Source organism: Nelumbo nucifera, chromosome 7, assembly GCF_055504915.1.
Source record: "Nelumbo nucifera cultivar China Antique chromosome 7, China Antique-T2T, whole genome shotgun sequence".
In the NCBI taxonomy this organism is placed as follows: domain Eukaryota; kingdom Viridiplantae; phylum Streptophyta; class Magnoliopsida; order Proteales; family Nelumbonaceae; genus Nelumbo; species Nelumbo nucifera.
Window position 1 is genome coordinate 8,111,525 of NC_142655.1, and position 20,237 is coordinate 8,131,761.

The following is a 20,237-nucleotide window of genomic DNA, read 5'->3' on the forward strand; positions in this document are numbered from 1 at the left end:
CTAGGATGGGTGTATGGTCAAAGGATGAGGAAATGCCTTCGAAGGGGAATATATGTGCATAAAATGTTACATATCCTGAGAGATAAATATGTGATCAGTGGCTAAGTTGTGCACCCTATACCCTTGAGTTCCATAGGAATTGCCCACGAAGAAGTGTGTGTTAAACTTGTCTTTGGGAAGTGGTCATTCTTGGGTGTAAGTAGGGCCTTTTTCCGGTCAAAACCTCATAGGGTGTCTGCCCACTAAGTGGTAGAGGGTAAATAATTGATAAAGTATGCAACTATGAACACACATTCATCCCAAAACTCCAGTTTTAATGAGAAGTTGTGTGGTATGCATCCTAAATATTAACAAGTATATATGAGACACTCATTTGTCACAATGGAAGAAAACCATCTCTTAGTCAAAATAAACAACTGTGCATGTCCAAGTCGAGTGTGCCATGTATTGTAGCTATTAATTGCACCTAAAATGTTATCTTCTTCAATATACAATCCTATGGAAGATAGTGATTAGAGGAGAACAGGACAACATAACCAAGTTTGGATGTAAGCTTTCCAATGGACAACAAATTATGTTTAAAAGTAGGGATATGCAGGACATCCTTAAGCAACAAACCAGGGCAGGAGAACTTCTCCCCTACGACCTACGAGTTGTCACCATTAAAGAACCATTAGGTAAAGAAATAGATGAAGGAGCATGCAAAGGCCTTATATTAGAACTAAGTTAGATGACCCAAAATATGGAACTCAGAGAGAGAGAATGATTTATATTTATAAATTTGAAAATATTTTCGGTTTAAATAGTTAGGTGCTTAATAGCAAATATGAAAGAGGAAATGACAAACCAGCATTACTTTTGTTTCATATAATGACATTATTGTGTAAATAATTAAATGTTTAGCAGCAAATATGAATGATTCCGTTTCTCACTTTCTTGCAAAAGAGCCTATGACTTTACAGGTTAGGATGAGTGAGAAGACTTTCAATTGGTACGTTATCTATGTATAAATAAAATAAAATTGTATAACATTTTTCTATAAAAAGTACAAAAAATGGTTGGGAAATTAAATGCACGTATACGTAGAGTGAATAAAGATAGAAATGAAAAAAAAAGATAGAGAGAGATATAAGAGGAGGGAAGAGACAGATTAAAGATATTTTAGGAGGTTTCAAGTGAGGATAGTTTACAAGAAATTTTAGAAGAGGAGATGATTTAGTGATTGGGATTAGAGATAGATTTTAGGATAACGGGGATGCTGAGTTGGTATTTTAAGAAATGATATTTTGAGGAAAGAGAGGAAACCAAAGTGAAGCCTCCATTGGATAAAGAACGTTTGGTGTGCTATGAATATGATGAAGAAAATAAATTAGTTTACTTTAAGCCTTGCGTGATTGATTTTTTTTTTTTTATTGACTTGGCGTCTGAATTTTTTTTTTTTTCCGAACAGGCATTCCCTCTACACTTTTACAGCGAGCCAGGAGGCAACTTTCGGAAGCTTCGTCTGTTTGTGGTGGTCTTGCCGCGAAATTCATTTACCATTGAATCTTTGATCCTGGCGTTGATTATGACGAGAAGAATTGCAGACGTTGATTTTAACTCTGCAATGACGTAAGGGTTATGCAATTTTATATCCCACATGGACGGGAGTAGTGTAAACACAGCAGCAGATGCCGACTCCAAATTAAGAATTTTCTTGTGACTGGATGAGTGGCTGATCTTCGGAAGATCATCCACTGTATCTCCCGCATCACTTCTGCAAACTTGGAAGAATGGCGAGAAATGGAGGAGCCCAACGGCCGACGCTTCAGTTCATCTCTTTGTCTTTATTACTTGTATTGCTAAAGGATGAATTAGCAGTGACAGAAGTAGCAGCAGCATCATCATCTCTGGCATTACCTGGGTGTCAGGACAAATGCGGCAACGTCAGTATTCCCTATCCGTTCGGTATTGGATCTAACTGTTCCAAAGACTCCTCGTTCGAAGTTTCTTGTGATTCGACTGCCGCCGCCGGTTATACCCCCACAATTAGTATTGGGTTTCCAAAAGCTTCGGAGGTGATAGAAATATTGCCTGAAAACAAAGTTAAGATCATTACCAACAGACTCTGGCTTTTCAATGCTAGTTATAATGAAAGTCAGTACTTTCTCAACTTGATAAACACTCCCTTCTACCTATCACAAGACCGTAACGTATTCACGACTGTGGGTTGCGATATCCTTGGCTACATGATAAGTGGTGGTATACGCGTCGGAGGCTGCCTGTCAACTTGTATATTCATGTCCGGAACCGTTGAGGTCAATAAACGCGTTAGGATCGCACCAACTGGTTGCAACGGTGGTTATGGTTGTTGCCAGACTTCTATCTTGCCGCTCCTTCAGTACCTCGAACTGCAATCAAGTCGTGAGACAGCTTTAAATGACACCGCGTACGCTTTCATAGCTGACAAGGAGTGGCTCGGGAATGATTTTAATGTTACCGCATATAAGGAAAACCCTACGGCGAAGCGCCCAGTGGTGCTGGATTGGGTTATTGGGAATGGGACCTGTGAGACCGCTAATCCCTCGTCCAACTGTGGCCCCAATTCCTACTGCAGGAATGTCACCTCTGGAGATGGATATGCTTGTTTCTGTAACCGCGGCTATGAGGGGAATCCTTATCTTCGACAAGGTTGCCATGGTAGGATCTTTTTCTTTATCCCCCAGTGCGTAGAAGAGTTGATGAATCAGTTTGTGTTAATTTTCCTGTGTTTGAAATAGTAAATAGATAGATTGAGCTGAAGGAAGTCACCGCTATATATCTTCCTTTTGGTTGTATGTATTTTCAGATATTGATGAATGCGCGGACACAAAGACCAACGATTGCGGATGGACTTGTGTAAATGGACCTGGGAATTATAGTTGCTCCTGTCCACATGGTTATCACGGCGATGGGAAGAAAATTGGAGTTGGCTGTATGAAGGAAAAAGAGGTTAAAAGATATATTCCTTGGGTTATAGGTAATTCCCTGCTTTTTCTCACATCTATTAGTAAACCGATTTAGGTACGTCGATCCTTTATCTTTCAATTGGTAGGCCGATGATACACACTTGTGTATCAACTCCAAAATCTTTAGAAAACAGAAGAATTGGGAATAAAAGTGAGAAGAAGAGAAGCAGAGAATGGAAAGAATTAGAGAAGAAGAGGGGAAGAATTGGAGGGAGAAGGAAGTTGGAAGAAGGTAACAATTCTGCTGCTTTATTCTGCCCATTCTGAGGCTTATATACTATTCTTTACATGAGTAACAGAAAGCACAAACAGAAGTAACAGAAAGTAGTTGCAAGTACAACTGTATGGTAACAAACTTAACTAACTGAACTGGTGACTCAGCCAGGTTGATCTGACATCTTGTTAAGCACCCAACATCCCTTAGCTGTCAAAACTGCCTGTCAGTAACTGTAAAACTGCCGATTGTTGTTTGTTCCTATCAATACTCCCTCCTTTAAGAGTCCTTTTCCACAAGGACTATGTTTGGGTATAGAGCCTGGAAGTCATAAAGATATTCCCATGTAGCTTCTTCAACAGGCCTATGGCTCCATTGTATGAGGACTTGGGTGGCTGCCTGGTTGCCTCTCTTCACCATTCTCCTAGCTAGGATAGCACTACCTCACCAACCTTATCGAGCACCTTGTAAGGGCCAAAATAAAGGGGAGAAAGCTTATGGTTATCTCTGTGAGCTACAAAAAATTGCCTATAAGGCTTCAGTTTCACATAGACCTAATCTCCAATGTCAAGCTTCCTTTCAGATCTTCTTCTATCAGCCAAGGTCTTCATCCTTTTCTGGGCTCGAGTCAAGTGGTATTTTAGGAGTTGCAACATTGACTCTCTGTCCTGCAATTGTTGATCAATAGAAGCTATAGCTGAATCTCCTGGGAAGTAGGACACGTGGATAGGTGGAGGATACCCATATAAGGCCTCGAATGGAGATGTGTGTATGGCTGTATTGAAGGTTGTGTTATACCACCACTCGGCCAAGGAGAGCCACTTAGCCCATTGTTTAGGTTGATCACAAGCCATGCACCGGAGATAAGTCTCCAAGCTTCTATTAACCACCTCAGTCTGGCTATCAGATTGAGGGTGGTACGAGGATGATAGCAGCAAGTCTACACTCTGCAACTTAAATAGCTCTTGCCAGAAGGTGATCAAAAAGACAGAGTCCCTGTCACTAACAATGGAATTAGGTAACCCATATAGCTTAAAGACATGATCCATGAAGGATTGAGCCACCATGGAAGCTGTAAAGGGATGTGCAAGGGGTATGAAATGACCATATTTTGTAAATCTGTCTACTACAACAAAAATCTCATCAAAGCCCTGTGGCTTTGGCAATCCTTCAATGAAATCCATGTTTATTGCTTGCCAAGCACCTTCTGGAATTGGAAGGGGCTGCAAGAGACCGGGAGCAGCCGAGTGGTCATATTTGCATCTTTGACAGATGCTGCAAGCTCTGATGAACTGTCTTACATCCTTTGCCATTCTTTTCTAGAAAAATACTGCCTGCATTCTCTTGAGGGTAGCATAGACACCTAAATGGCCCCCAATTGGTGTACTGTGCATTAGATGAATGATTTTCTTCCTTAAAGCAGGATTGTTCCCCACAACTATTCTCCCTTTCTTTTTTAGAACTGCATTATCCCAAGAATACTGTGTGTATGGGGTAACGGAAGGAACTTGAGATTCTTGGAGAGAAGCAATGAGTTGTTGGAGATACTCATCCTTCTCCCAACTAGCTTGTATTTCCTCTAAGAGGCCAGACTGTATACTTGATACTGCTAAGGCAAACAACTTAGAACTATGCACCCTTAAAAGAGTGTCAGCAACTACATTTTCTCTCCCCTTCTTATATTGGATCTCGTAGTCAAAACCAAGTAGCTTTGTCAACCATCTCTGTTGTCCAGGGGTTGTGATCTTCTGTTCTAGTAGATATTTTAAACTCTGATGGTCAGTTTTTACCACAAAGTGCCTTCCAGTTAGGTAGTGTTCCCATCTTTTAACTGCATAAACCAAGGCCAGTAGTTCTCTCTCATAAACTGAGAGTTGCTGGTGTCTTTTGGAGAGTGCCTTGCTGATGAATGCAAGTGGGTGGCCTTCTTGTAACAAAACAGCACCAATTCCATGACCTGAAGCATCTATCTCGACAACAAAAACCTTGGAGAAGTCCGGTAAGGAAAGTACTGGTGCCGAAGCCATGGCTTGCTTGAGCTTCTGGAAGGCCTCTTCTGCTTCCTCGTTCCACTTAAACCCATATTTCTTTAATAGAGCAATTAGGGGCTTGCTGATATGACCATAGTTCCTCACAAATCTCCTATAGTAACCTGTGAGACCTAGAAATCCCTTTAATTGCTTAACGGTTGCAGGTGTTGGCCATCTTAGGACTGCTTCTATCTTTTTTGGATCAGTTGAAACCCCTTTGGCGGAGATAAAATGGCCTAAGTACTCAACCTTGGTACTGCCAAAGCTACACTTGCTCCTTTTGGCATACAAGGTATGAGTTTTGAGTATGGTAAGTACTTGCCTCAAGTGAGTCATGCGCTGTTCCTTGGAAGGGCTATACACCAATATGCCATCAAAAACACCAGTACAAACTTCCTTAAGAAGGCCCTAAACATCTCATTCATTAAGCTTTGAAATGTTGAGGGTGCATTAATAAGGCCGAATGGCATGACAAGAAACTCATAATGACCATCATGAGTCTTAAATGCAGTCTTATACTCATCTCCAACATGCTTTCCAATCTGGTGGTAGCCAGATCTGAGGTCAATCTTGGAGAAAATAACAGCCCCATGCAATTCATCTAAGAGTTCTTCAATCACTGGAATAGGGAATTTATCCTTTACAGTGGCTTTGTTGAGAGCTCTGTAATCAATACACATTCTCCAAGTGCTGTCCTTTTTCTTTACAAGAATAACTGGGGAAGAGAATGGACTATTACTGGCTCTTATGACTCCATTATCTAGCATTTCCTTAATGATCTGTTCTATAATGTCTTTCTGAATTGATGAGTGCCTATAGGGCCTTAAGCTAATAGGATTAGTGTTGTCCTTTAATACTATCTTGTGATCATATGCCCTATGTGGTGGTAACCCTCTAGGTTCATCAAAAACATCACTGAATTCATCTAAAAGAGCCTGAATGGATGTAGGGATTACCGAAGTTCCTGCTGCTAGTTGCATAATTGAGGGAAGTGCAACCGATTCTTCCTTGCTTCTGACATGAATGGTAAGGAACTGAACTAGTCCACTGTCAGTGGTTTTCTTCAGTTGTTGAGACAAGGTTTTCTCAGGTACTGCCATTACTGCTGCAGTTTGCTCACCGAACAATACTATTTGTCTACCGGCTAAGGTGAATTCCATTCTCAAAGTTCTAAAGTTCCAAAGAACATCACCAAGTGTTTCTAACCACTGTATTCCAAGTACTTGTTCGCAGCCACCTAGATTTAGTATCAGTACATCAGTTGTAAAAACATACCCTTGCATGGACCAGGTGAAGCCTCTACATATTGCATTGCAAGTCAGCAGCTCTCCATTTGCTACTTTGACTAAGAGGCCCCTTGTGGTTTCTAGTGCACAACCTATCTTTTTTTGCCATTACAGCATCAAAAAAGTTATGTGAATTTCCTGAGTCCACCAATGTATGCAAATTCCTCCTCTTATAAGAGCTAGTGATCCTCATGGTGTTGTATTGAATAGTCTCAGTTTGCCCCAATAGAGCATGGAGAGATATCAAGGGTTGTAGATCCTCCACTGGTGTTTCTTCTTCAATGAGTGGAGTCTCCCCTTCAGTAGTAGATGTCTCCCCTTCACAGGCAATTCACCCACCTTCCTCTTCTTCAGCAATTGTGATGGAATACAATTGTTTTCCCTTACACCTATGGCCCTGTTCATATTTATCACCACATGTAAAGCACAACTCCTTGGCTCTTCTCTCCTCCAACTCTTTATTAGACAGGGTTCTAGTATGTCTAGAGTTACCCTTGTTCAAGGGCAGTGCACTGGGAGGCAATGGTAGAATTCCAGCCTGACTGTTTCTAGCTGAGAGAGCTGGTGGTGACAGTCTTGGTAATAAGGGTTGCTGTGGCGGTCTAGGCAATAAGGCCTGTTGGGGTGGTTTCGTTGATACAGGAAGTTGAGGCCTTGGAAGGGACTGATGTTATGGTTTGAGGAGAGTCTTGGCCACTGCAAGTAATGACTCATTAGTGATCTCCTGTAATCTGGCCATTCCATAAGCCTGGGAGAGTGATACAAGGTTAAACATCCTAACTGGATTTTGAATTTCCTTCTTGAGGCCTGCAAGGAAGAAGCTGAGAGCTTGGGTCTCAGCCACATCTGCTCGTGTGTATAATTGGTCAAATTCATCAAAGTAATCTTGGAGGGAACCTGTTTGCTTAAGGTTCTTGAGCTCAGCGAGGGGATCATCATAAATTTGTTCATCAAATCTCTCATTCATGGCTCTCAAGTACTCCTCCCAAACAGGTAAACCCCTGAATCCCCTACTCTTGGCATACATTTGATGCCATTGTAGGGCCTTACCTTCTAAGTGGATTGCGGCTACCCTGATCTTGTTCTCAGCGGCAGTCCTATCGAATTCAAAGAATTGCTCCACCTTGTACAGCCAACCCTTGAAATCCTCACCACTGAATCTTGGAAAATCAATTTGAGTCAATCTTGTGGAGTTCTGTTGTGGCACATTCATCTGCTGGTTCTGTTGGGCATTAATGGTTTGAACTTGGAAACTCAAGGCTGTAAGTAACTCCCTCATTTCAGCCAGAGATCTGTCAAACATTTCGCTTAACTCAGTAATTCGAGCATCTGCTTGATCTTGCCTCTGGTTTGCCTCACACGTAAAGTTCTTGAAGGATTCCTCGAGCCTCCTAGCTTCTTGGTCTCTGGTACCTTCCGCCATGACTGGTCTTGCTGCAAATTGAAATCCTTAAGCAATGGTGCCAAGATCAAGCTCTGATACCACTTGATACACACTTGTGTATCAACTCCAAAATCTTTAGAAAACAGAAGAATTGGGAATAAAAGTGAGAAGAAGAGAAGAAGAGGATGGAAAGAATTAGAGAAGAAGAAGGGAAGAATTGGAGGGAAAAGGAAGTTGGAATAAGGTAACAATTCTGCTGCTTTATTCTGCCCATTCTGATGCTTATATACTATTCTTTACATGAGTAACAGAAAGCAGAAACAGAAGTAACAGAAAGTAGTTTCAAGTACAACTGTATGGTAACAAACTTAACTAACTGGACTGGTGACTCAGCCAGGTTGATCTGGCATCTTGTTAAGCACCCAACAGCCCTTAGCTGTCAAAACTGCCTGTCAGTAACTGTCAAAACTGCCGATTGTTGCTTATTCCTATCAGTCGATTCGAATAGTGATTTCCATTAACTTCAAGGAACCAAAACCAAAAGAATCCATACTAAAAAGGGGCCCGTTCTAGTCATCCAATTAATTGGAAATGGAAACTGTTGGAAGAAAAAAGATTTAGGTTATATTTGGATAAGCTTCTTCACCTCCAAAGCCCAAAAGTAAAAAGTCCCAATTTTAGGCTTTGTGCTTTTGGGTTTAAGTGTTTTGGCTTCACATGTTTAATGGTTTTAAAGCAACTCTTACCCTCTAAATTAACGAGCCACAGCCATGAGATGAACTTTTGCTTCTCTAAGATATGAATCACTGTGGAATGATCGTAGAGTATGACTAGAGCATTAGTTGAACGGTAAAGATCATCATGCCTTGAAGAATTTCCCGTCCCAGAGCCGTGATCAGGCCAGGTCTGATTCATATTGATCTTCCCAAATTCTAAACCATTTTTCCTTATCCTTTTTTTTCCTTTGATTAACTATTTTGCTTATGATCGGATAGGTGAAACCTTACTTTTATACAGTTATAATGCATTTTCACCGTGTGAAATAAAACTCTCATGGATATTTAAACATAAGGAATTCAAATATCTATGCATTAGAACAATGCATTGAAATTCCAATGTATGACTGTTATATGAGAATTAATTCTCTTGGTGGAGAATAATTCAAATTGTCTGGTAAACCATTTCATCTAAATAGTTGACTGTCTTGCTTTTAATAGAGATAATTGTAAAAAAAATGTAGGTATTATTAAATAATGATGATGGTGATGATTTTGATGTTATATTAAATGATACTATTAGGTATAACATATCTTTTTATTTTATTATATATCATGCACAAGGTGTATATATTACCCAACATGAGAATTGACAAAATAAACCCTTGCGGGGAGATTAGGTTTGTCACAAATGTATGAATTAGAACTCCATAGATGCTCAAATATATGCACATGATTTTGGGACATCCAAGTGCCTAAAAATTGAATTATAACCTACAATTCCAAATACTATGCCCCTGATTCCCACAATCTGATTTTTCCTGGACCAGCTTCTTCGGGCAATCTCAAGCATTAGTCCCAATTTCCACTATCTGGGATTGGCTGAAGCAAGAAATTGCTCCTAGAAAAGCCCTGGTGCAGAAGTTAAAAAGGCTAAGTTGAGGCTAAGTAGGATTTTGTTTTGGATGTTGATACTAGTAGGGGTGTGGGTGTGGCTCTGTTTATAGATTCAATTTATTTACTGCTTCTTGTGAGATAACATTCTCCCAACTTCCTGAATTGATAATAACTTTTCTGTCCTGCCTCCAAGGGAGCAAGTGGTGGTGAATATATTATGCCTAAGCCAATTTTCTTCCTTCTTAGGAGTGCAGAAGGACCTCCTATTCACCAAACATGGACCACAATCCCTTGGGCCTATAGCATCTTCCTCTTCTTGTTATTCATCACAAGGCACTGCTTCTTCTTGCTCATCTTCCTAAATAAACATAATCGTCCCCTGACTTCCATCATCAAACATGACAAGCTGTCTAGCCCGACAATGTCCTCGTACACATCCAAGTTTTCCACAATTATGACCTAACACAGCAGACCTGGTTTGGTGAGGTTTTGGACTAGGATTTTGAGGAATTTGTTTGCTGGACAAAGGTGGGTTATTGGCTAAATTTTGAGAGAACTATCGTAAATTTTCCAGTATGATTATTGGGAGAACTCATGTTTTCTATTGACAGATCACCAAAAGCTTAAAGTACTCTTTGAGGAGGGGTGGTCGACCTCCTTGGGTGCCTGACCTTGGCACTCCTAGACCAACTTCCCTCGCGGGGTGGCCCTGTTTAATGGCTAGCATGGCTACCAGGGTTCCTCATGGGCGCACACATGCTCATGGGGACAGTGCATGGACTGGCACTGCGCCACCGCCACTGAAAGGGAGGCTTGGCATGTGGGTCTGGCCTAATCTCAGTCCACAATTCTTCTTGAGATTTCTGAAATTCTTCCCTTGAAATTGAATTCTGATCTATTCCACCCTTTGATTTCAGCACAGCTGATGGATCAGTGTTCTTAAGAAGAACAAAGCTCTGATACCAATTGATGTAGCACAGCTCTGAATGGTTAGCTGTGTTTTAATTAACTCACCAAAAATTCCTAGAACAAGTCTCTTATCCCAGAAATTTAAGGTAAGATTCAGCTTCTAATTTGTGGAACACTGTCTAAACCACAAAATTAGAAAGAGCTGTGATCCTCTCTTAGGCTGTATTTGGCATTCCTTATTCTCCTTTTTGCAGTTAAAATGCCCCTATGAATACTGAGTTTTTAACTGCAAAAAGGAGATAAGTCCTTAAAATAAGGAATGCCAAATGCAGCCTTATATTCAATAAAAGAGTAAAGGAGACAAAGACTCTAGGATTACCTGACTCTAGTAAGGCAGATTCCTGTAGCGTGAAAAGTAAAAATTAATTAATTCCAATTATCAATCCTGTTCTTAAAAGATTTACCAACCTTCCCTTTTATAATAGGGAAGAGTTAATTACTCCAAAAAGAAAAGGAAACTGACTTGCAATAGGAAACTAAGCTTTTCAAAGAAAAAGAAAACTGGATTGCAATAGAAAACTGACTTCTTTAGAAAAGGTAAAACGTAAACTTCTAATAAAACTTAAAAAAAAATACTAAACTAATATATTAAGCACCCTAACAGAGACTGGACTTAATTGATGCTACTTGGCTTGACTATTGGGCTGCTACTGGGCCACTTTTCCTTCTTAGTCCTCTTTGTCCTTTCATATACTTTCTGAAGTTTTGGATTCTCCCTTTTATCAATAAAATTTTCAGCAATATTTTCCATGTCTAAGAGATGTACTGCATCACCTAGCCACCAAAAGTGTTAACTTTTTATTTAAATATTCCCTCAGAGAAAACATCATTTTGGCCATAATTTGCCTCATTAGTAGAGCTTTACAAGGAGACCATCTAGGGCCCTTTTGAATCCTAAAACATATGGTCAAACAGAAGATTCTTAGGCCATTTAGACTCCACTAAGCTGAAGATTGAATGATTTGGGAATCCTCCCCGATACTCCTTTCTCCATCCTTTTTAGTTTTAAAATTTAGCCCAAAAAACCTTGCCAAATTCCCAAAATAAGCCCTTCCTTTGCTCACATATTAAATAAGAAGTATCAAGCTTATGGGTGATATTACTATAAAAAACTTCAAACAAGATAGCAGAAGTGTCAATGTGTGTTAATAGCAATAGTAAGCACATGGGAAATCTAGAGGATTCCGTATCTAATGGATGATTTGGATTCATACATGTGAAATAAATAAGCATGCTCATTTAACATTCTTTTCTATGGTTGGGTTGGGAATTTTGGATGAGGGAGAGGTGGCGGTCAAGGTGATTCATGGCACAATTTGGGTGGTTGTAGCTAGTAAGTATGTGGTTGAGGGGAAGCATAGCTTCATCACAACTTGGTAGGTGCGTTAGAAGGTTTGGGTGTTGATCCAAGGGAATTCAAAGAGTAGACAACTAAGGCCTAAAGGTGCCATCTGAAATCCACGATCAAGCTTTTTGCTAGTAGATGTCTACTTTTTTTCCTTAAAATCCACAGTTGAAGCTAGGTGCAAGCCCAATCTCTTATCGTTTTAACAGTAGCCAATTAGCTCTTCAACATCAGTAAACAAACTTGGAAAGACTAGATATTAGAGGGCTATCAAAGATGTAGTTTAGATTTTTTTAGGTTTCCGTTACATTCTAGGTTTTGGGTTATTTTTAAAGAATTTGGAGATGTGAAAAGGGGGTTTGTTGAACCTGGACTGGAGCTGTATTGACTTCTTTGGACTTGGTGGCGTAGGCATTCTTTTTTTATGTATCGACATATATTCCCTGTGTGCAACCTCTAGTTGTATAAGGGTCCTTTTGATATTTTACCTATTCTTCAAAATAAAAACCCTCTTATGATTTGGGTGAAATTGCCCTATTACTCGTTCCTTGGCCCTGGAAGTGCAAGCATGGCTGGTAGATGATGTTTGGCTGCTAGTTTCCAGCAAAAGAAGGTTGTTCAGATGAAATAGGAAAAGAACTGAGTTTTTCAATCTAATGAGGGTGCTGTGTGGAGCCGGAGAGTGGGTGGTGAAGGTGTGAAAGTGGACGGGCGAGAGGCATGTTTAGGACGAAGTAACACTGTCAAGGTAGACATCCACCCAAAACACAGTAATCTTTTGTTCTCATGAGGTTGAAGGGAATGCTGATACAAAGAACAGAGGAGGAGAAGAATCACCATCTTGGAAGGAGGGTTCAGACTTCAGAAGAATACCACCATGGTTGTGGGTTTGGATCCAAACTTAGGCAAAATCACAGGTTGTCCAGTTGTGACCACGAATGGGCCTCTGCCTTTGCCTTTTGGGCCTGAGATCACTCCACCGTCCCTTAAATTAATGGCAGTGAGGGACCTAAGTCTCAGACTCTCAGGTTCCAGTGGTGGTCCCAGAGAGATCCATTTGAGACCTCTTGAAAAGCACCTTTGGCCCAAGAGAGGTTAGGATCCATAAAAATTTACTTTATAATTTTGAAATTCTTGGGAGTCAAGTGGTGTCCAGATGTTGGTAGTTAGGATCTCTTGTAGAAGAGCAGCTCTTAGAGGGTTGTTGAATGTGGTAATGAATTTGTAAGTAAAGGCCTTAGTGGGGGGTGGGGGGGTGGGGGTTCACCTTTAAAAAGAGGAGTAAGTTTTTTCTGTTAATAGTGGTTGTGAGTCCCTGATGACTTCTGAAGTTACTAGGTTGGTGGCTAAAGGAACTGTTGGCAAACCTGGTGGTGAGGGTGAAAGCACCTCTATTGATGAATAGGAAGGGGAGGTAGATCCATTAAAGCAACATCTGGATCACAATGTCCATGTGTTCATGTGGGGAATTCTTTGGGTTTGTTTTTCTTGGGTGGAGAAAAGTGCGCAAAAGAAAATTTTATGTTGGAGGAGGACTCGGCGACGGAAGTCCAAAACTTCTTGGTATGGCTTAGAGGAAGAACAATGCAAGGAGGATTCTGCTAAGGAGTTTGAAGATTCCTACAGTTTTGGAGGCCTACAGGAGAGTAGAAAAATAAGGAAACTCATTGACTTTTATGCAGACAATGTGATTCAACCTGGTAGAAGAGGCACAAAAAGCATAGTGGTAGAGGTAGCAGAGAAAGCCAGGGGAGAAACTCAATTTGAGATGGTTGTCTTGGCTTAAGTTAGGTTGGTTTAGTTTGGGTTCTTCTTGTTAGGTTGTTTGGTATGTTTGATTTGGGATTTATGTGGATCTGGTTTTTTTTTTTTTTATTGTGGGGTATTTTGGTGTGTATATCTGGTTTGAGTTTTGCTTGTCTGATTGATTTTTTGTCAGGCTAGCTTCTTTTTTGTCTTTTCAGATTGTTGATTTGCTAGTTTGGGTATGGTGGCCTTCTTTTTTTGCTTGGCTGGGCCCCTATTGTATATTTGCATTTTTTTCCTTTTATAAAATTTTAGTTTACTTTCAAAAAAGGCTCTCTGATTGAACTGACTTATCCGTAGAACACTTTCATATATATGTTTGTCTTACCATTCAACAAACTACTACTTGGCAAAGAATACATGCATACAAGTCGTACTATCTTGCACTACACAACAGACCATGCTTGTTAGTTTGAGCATATCTCTTATATGCACTTTACCTTTATCTACAAACAGAATTATTTTCTTTTTAACTTTTGTAGTTTTCTAGAACATTCTGAATGTGTTTTAGGTTGTTGACACTTAATTTCCTTGTCATGGATTTAAATTGTTAGACTTTAGTACATTCATTTATGGTCCAAGAAAGGTTTCACTTCATTTATGGGTGATATTACTAGAAAAAACTTCAAACAAGATAGCAGAAGTGTCAATGTGTGTTAATAGCAATAGTAAGCACATGGGAAATCTAGAGGATTCCGTATCTAATGGATGATTTGGATTCATACATGTGAAATAAAAAAGCATGTTCATTTAACATTCTTTTCTATGGTTGGGTTGGGAATTTTGGAAGAGGGAGAGGTGGCGGTCAAGGTGATTCATGGCACAATTTGGGTGGTTGTAGCTAGTAAGTATGTGGTTGAGGGGAAGCATAGCTTCATCACTACTTGGTAGGTGCATTAGAAGGTTTGGGTGTTGATCCAAGGGAATTCAAAGAGTAGACAACTAAGGCCTAAAGGTGCCGTCTGAAATCCACGATCAAGCTTTTTGCTAGTAGATGTCTACTTTTTTTCCTTAAAGTCCACAGTTGAAGCTAGGTGCAAGCCCAATCTCTTATCGTTTTAACAGTAGCCAATTAGCTCTTCAACATCAGTAAACAAACTTGGAAAGACTGGATATTAGAGGGCTATCAAAGATGTAGTTTAGAGTTTTTTAGGTTTCTGTTACATTCTAGGTTTTGGGTTATTTTTAAAGAATTTGGAGATGTGAAAAGGGGGTTTGTTGAACCTGGACTGGAGCTGTATTGACTTCTTTGGACTTGGTGGCATAGGCATTCTTTTTGTATGTATCGACATATATTCCCTGTCTGCAACCTCTAGTTGTATAAGGGTCCTTTTGATATTTTACCTATTCTTCAAAATAAAAACCCTCTTATGATTTGGGTGAAACTGCCCTATTACTTGTTCCTTGGCCCTGGAAGTGCAAGCATGGCTGGTAGATGATGTTTGGCTGCTAGTTTCCAGCAAAAGAAGGTTGTTCAGATGAAATAGGAAAAGAATTGAGTTTTTCAATCTAATGAGGGTGCTGTGGAGCCGGAGAGTGGGTGGTGAAGGTGTGAAAGTGGACGGGCGAGAGGCATGTTTAGGGTTAAGTAACACTGTCAAGGTAGACATCCACCCAAAACACCGTAATCTTTTGTTCTCATGAGGTTGAAGGGAATCCTGAAACAAAGAACAGAGGAGGAGAAGAATCACCATCTTGGAAGGAGGGTTCAGACTTCAGAAGAATACCATGGTTGTGGGTTTGGATCCAAACTTAGGCAAAATCACAGGTTGTCAAGTAGTGACCACGAATGGGCCTCTGTCTTTGCCTTTTGGGCCTGAGATCACTCCACCGTCCCTTAAATTAATGGCAGTGAGGGACCTAAGTCTCAGACTCTCGGGTTCCAGTGGTGGTCCCAGAGAGATCCATTTGAGACCTCTTGAAAAGCACCTTTGGCCCAAGAGAGGTTAGGATCCATAAATATTTACTTTATAATTTAGAAATTCTTGGGAGTCAAGTGGTGTCCAGATGTTGGTAGTGGGGGGTGGGGGGTGGGGGGATGGGGGGTTCACCTTTAAAAAGAGGAGTAAGTTTTTCTGTTAATAGTGGTTGTGAGTCCCTGATGACTTCTGAAGTTACTAGGTTGGTGGCTAAAGGAACTGTTGGGAAACCTGGTGTTGAGGGTGAAAGCACCTCTATTGAGGAATAGGAAGGGGAGGTAGATCCATTAAAGCAACATGTGGATCACAATGTCCATGTGTTCATGTGGGGAATTCTTTGGGTTTGTTTTTCTTGGGTGGAGAAAAGTGAGCAAAAGAAAATTTTATGTTGGAGGAGGACTCGGCGACGGAAGTCCAAAACTTCTTGGTATGGCTTAGAGGAAGAACAATGCAAGGAGGATTCTACTAAGGAGTTTGAAGATTCCTACAGTTTTGGAGGCCTACAGGAGAGTAGAAAAATAAGGAAACTCATTGACTTTTATGCAGACAATGTGATTCAACCTGGTAGAAGAGGCACAAAAAGCATAGTGGTAGAGGTAGCAGAGAAAGCCAGGGGAGAAACTCAATTTGAGATGGTTGTCTTGGCTCAAGTTAGGTTGGTTTAGTTTGGGTTCTTCTTGTTAGGTTGTTTGGTATGTTTGATTTGGGATTTATGTGGATCTGGTTTTTTTTTTTTTGATTGTGGGCTATTTTGGTGCGTATATCTGGTTTGAGTTTTGCTTGTCTGATTGATTTTTGGCCAGGCTAGCTTTTTTTTTCTTTTTTTTTTTTGTCTTTTCAGATTGTTGATTTGCTAGTTTGGGTATGGTGGCCTTCTTTTTTCGTTTGGCTGGGCCCCTATTGTATATTTGCATTTTTTTTCCTTTTATAAAATTTTAGTTTACTTTCGAAAAAGGCTCTCTGATTGAACTGACTGATCAGTAGAACACTTTCATATATATGTTTGTCTTACCATTCAACAAACTACTACTTGGCAAAGAATACATGCATACAAGTCGTACTATCTTGCACTACACAACAGACCATGCTTGTTAGTTTGAGCATATCTCTTATATGCACTTTACCTTTATCTTCAAACAGCATTATTTTCCTTTTAACTTTTGTAGTTTTCTAGAACATTCTGAATGTGGTTTAGGTTGTTGACACTTAATTTCCTTGTCATGGATCTAAATTGTTAGACTTTACTACATTCATTTTTGGTCCAAGAAAGGTTTCACTTTATTTTATGAGTTTCTCGCTATGTTTTGGAATATAGTATTTTTTTTTGGTGATCGTTTTGGTATATAAATGAAATGCAACCTCTATTATCCATGGAGTTACTTAGGGATGAAAGTGAGTCGGGCTAAGTAGCGAATCCCCATGTACCCAACCTTATCAGGTAAGGGTGGGATCAATCTTGATCAGGTTTTCAGTCAGGTTTAGGTCAGTGTTGACCTGTGCCAAACTTGATTCATTGATATTGTTGTAGCTTTGAAATATTTAGTCCAGGTCAGATCGGGTTTTGTTTTCCATTTCATTTGGTCAACTAGGGTTGGATTCAATCTCTTGTTGGAGTAGTTTCAGGTCATGTTCGATTTAGGTTGATCTCATTTCAAACCCAACCTATTTGCATCCCTACAGTTACTTGTGCTTCCTAGTTTATTTTTAATCTGGGTAAAAGATATTTTGGAACTTGAAAGGTTCATTGAAGGCTTCAGGGGCAAAATTGGAGATCAAAATTGTCAAATTCCAAGTACCTAGAAATTGATTCAATAGAGAAAATGAAAAATCATATTACAAGTCAATTTTTCTAAATCTCCCATCAATCTTTGACTAAGATTTACTTACGTTCTCTTAATAGTGTTATTTAATACAAGATTATTATGTTGCTATAACTAATAGAATATTGCAAAATTTTGCATAAAACCTGGGTTATTAGGTTTTACTTTTACCTGTAGCAAATTTTCATTAACACCTATTTATATTTTTAAAAGAATGGATATACAAAGCTCCTTTTAGTATGAGAATGGGTGTTATGCTTTATCATGCAAAATTGTTATGCCTATTTTCTAAAGATCAAAGCATGAGCTTAGCACTTAAATTCATAAACTGAATCCAAGTTTAAGTGAACAATCATAATATATAGTTAAGATGGATTGAACTTTGTTAAATTTAATTTGTTTATTATAACTTTTGTGTTATTTGAGACTGCAACCAGATCTTTGACTTTTGTGGGTGGTGTAGGTATTGGCTCGAGCTTCACAATATTGTTACTACTGCTTGGTAGTTTCTGGTTATACCAATTACATAAGAAAATAAAAAGTAGAAAAATGAAAGAGAATTTCTTCAAACAAAATGGTGGTTTGTTACTACAACACCAAATATCTTCAGAGGAAAGTAACGTTGAGAAAACAAAGATTTTCCTTGCAGAAGAGTTGGAGAAGGCCACAGATCACTATAGCATAAACCGGATTCTTGGTCAGGGAGGGCAGGGTACTGTTTACAAAGGTATGTTAGTAGATGGAAGAATTGTGGCAGTTAAAAAGTCCAAAAAATTGGATGAAGAGGTGGATAAAGATCAAGTTGAGCAATTCATTAATGAGGTTGTCATACTTTCCCAAATCAATCACAGAAATGTGGTTAAATTGTTAGGTTGTTGCTTGGAAACTGAAGTTCCTCTACTAGTATATGAGTTCATCTCAAATGGAACCCTTTTCCACTATACCCATAACCAAAGTGAAGACTTCATATTTACATGGGAGAATCGATTAAGAATTGCTATAGAAGTTGCTGGAGCATTGTCTTATTTGCATTCATCAGCTGCTACACCAATTTATCATAGAGATATCAAATCCACAAACATACTGTTAGATGATAAATATAGAGCTAAAGTTTCTGATTTTGGAACTTCAAAGTCAATTGCAATTGATAAAACTCATTTAACAACTAGAGTGCAGGGCACTTTTGGTTATTTGGATCCCGAGTACTTCCAAACAAACCAATTCACTGACAAGAGCGACGTTTATAGCTTTGGAGTGGTTCTTGTAGAGCTCTTAACTGGAGAGAAGCCAATATCATCAACTAGATCAGGAGAAGGGAAAAACTTGGCCAATTACTTTATCTCTTCAATAAAAGAGAACCGTCTCTTTGAAATCCTTGATGTACAGGTTGTCAAAGGTGGCGAAAAAGATGATATTGAGGTAGTTGCTAACCTTGCCAAACGGTGCTTGAATTTGAATAGCAAGAAAAGGCCCACAATGAGAGAAGTTTCCATTGAGTTAGAGGGATTGAGAATGTCTGCAGGGCATACAATGATTCAACAAAACCTTCAACAGGTGGAATCCTTCATAGCTGTACCGTCCAGCATATGGGATGGCGCTTCAACTTCAAATGGATTCAGAAGTTTAGAGAGTAGTGTCACTGTGCCATTAGATGACCAGCCACTATTGTTTAACACTTCATCTTATTCATGCTGACTCAGTATTATATGTATTCTCTTTCGACTTCAATATCTCAATAAGTTGTTACAATATGGACAATTAGGAATGATTTTAGTAGGTTTTTTGTACTCACCAGCAAGCATTTGTGGGGATTCAAGGGTGGGGACAGAGTAGGGTGCACCTATGGCACTGGCCATACCACAGAGAGTCACAGTAGTTCAGTAGGTTTGATCCAGCTCAACTGTTATAATTTTTTGGAGTGAGTTCATTGAAACCAAGTGACTACGTACCTCAAGTACTGGGTCATTGACAAGCATGAGATTCGTTTAATCAACAGTTGTCCTCGTTTCTCTCATATGTTCTTCATATTCTTTCTTCAAATTCCCAACTTCCCAAAACACTAGAACCTCTAAAAATTCCTCACCCAAATCTCTACCCTAAGCAACTCTGTAAATCCATTCAATTTCAATCAACCATGATTTGATGGGTATCTTAATTAAGCATAAAGGGTTGGTAATCCTCCTCCGATACTTTAGCTTTTTTTTTTGGTCTCTTTTTTGTTTAAAATCCAGATTAAAAAATGCCTTTCTTTAGATTTTGTTGTGCTCACTGTTCATCTTCTTCTACCTTGGAACTTTGAACCTAAACTAGCACTAGCAAAGTAAGCATTTGACTAGAATGACAAAAACAGTGGAAATATGGGCATTTGTATAATTGTGCCCTCACCTGTGTTAGTTTTAACAGAATTAGACTCAAACATATATTTCTAAAGTTTAGGGCACTAAAATGTCGCATTTGAAAATTCAGATCCTTGGTATCACTACCCCCCCCCCCCCATTTACAAGGTATGTTTCTGTAATTACCCTATACTGAAACCAAGGTTTTTAAAATCAACCTGGACAACAAATCGATCAGGGGTCCGATTCCTGGGTTGAACAGTCCCACTGTTTGAACCGAATTATCGGGCTCATTCTGACAAAAAATAAAAATGGTTAAAACTGTTGAATGGTCCGAACAGTTCAACCGCCCGGATCAGTAATTTACTGACCAAATCAACGATTTTTGGTAAAAAACCGATTTTGGGGAAAAACGAAACCAATCACCTGACCAATTCTCAGTTTTTTCGGTCCAGTCCAGTTTCGAAAACCATGACTGAAACATCTATTTTAATTAAGATAAGACAAGGAAAAAGAAGGCCCAATGCA

At 39.4% G+C, this 20,237-nt stretch overlaps 1 protein-coding gene across 2 annotated transcripts; it reads left to right on the forward strand.

Annotated features, from left to right (window-relative positions):
- Positions 1-1,133: 1,133 nt before the first annotated feature.
- Positions 1,134-19,164, forward strand: LOC104613468 (putative wall-associated receptor kinase-like 16). 2 transcript variants are annotated; one of them, XM_088892083.1, is made up of 4 exons: positions 1,141-1,339; positions 1,451-2,679; positions 2,828-2,998; positions 17,837-19,164. In XM_088892083.1, exons 2-4 carry the CDS (start codon positions 1,773-1,775, stop codon positions 19,066-19,068), a joined length of 2,310 nt encoding a protein of 769 aa, XP_088748209.1. In that variant the 5' UTR covers positions 1,141-1,339; positions 1,451-1,772; the 3' UTR covers positions 19,069-19,164. The 2 variants fall into 2 exon arrangements, with proteins under 2 accessions (XP_088748210.1, XP_088748209.1); XM_088892084.1 differs by lacking the exon at positions 2,828-2,998 and having other exon boundaries at positions 1,134-2,679.
- Positions 19,165-20,237: the final 1,073 nt, after the last annotated feature.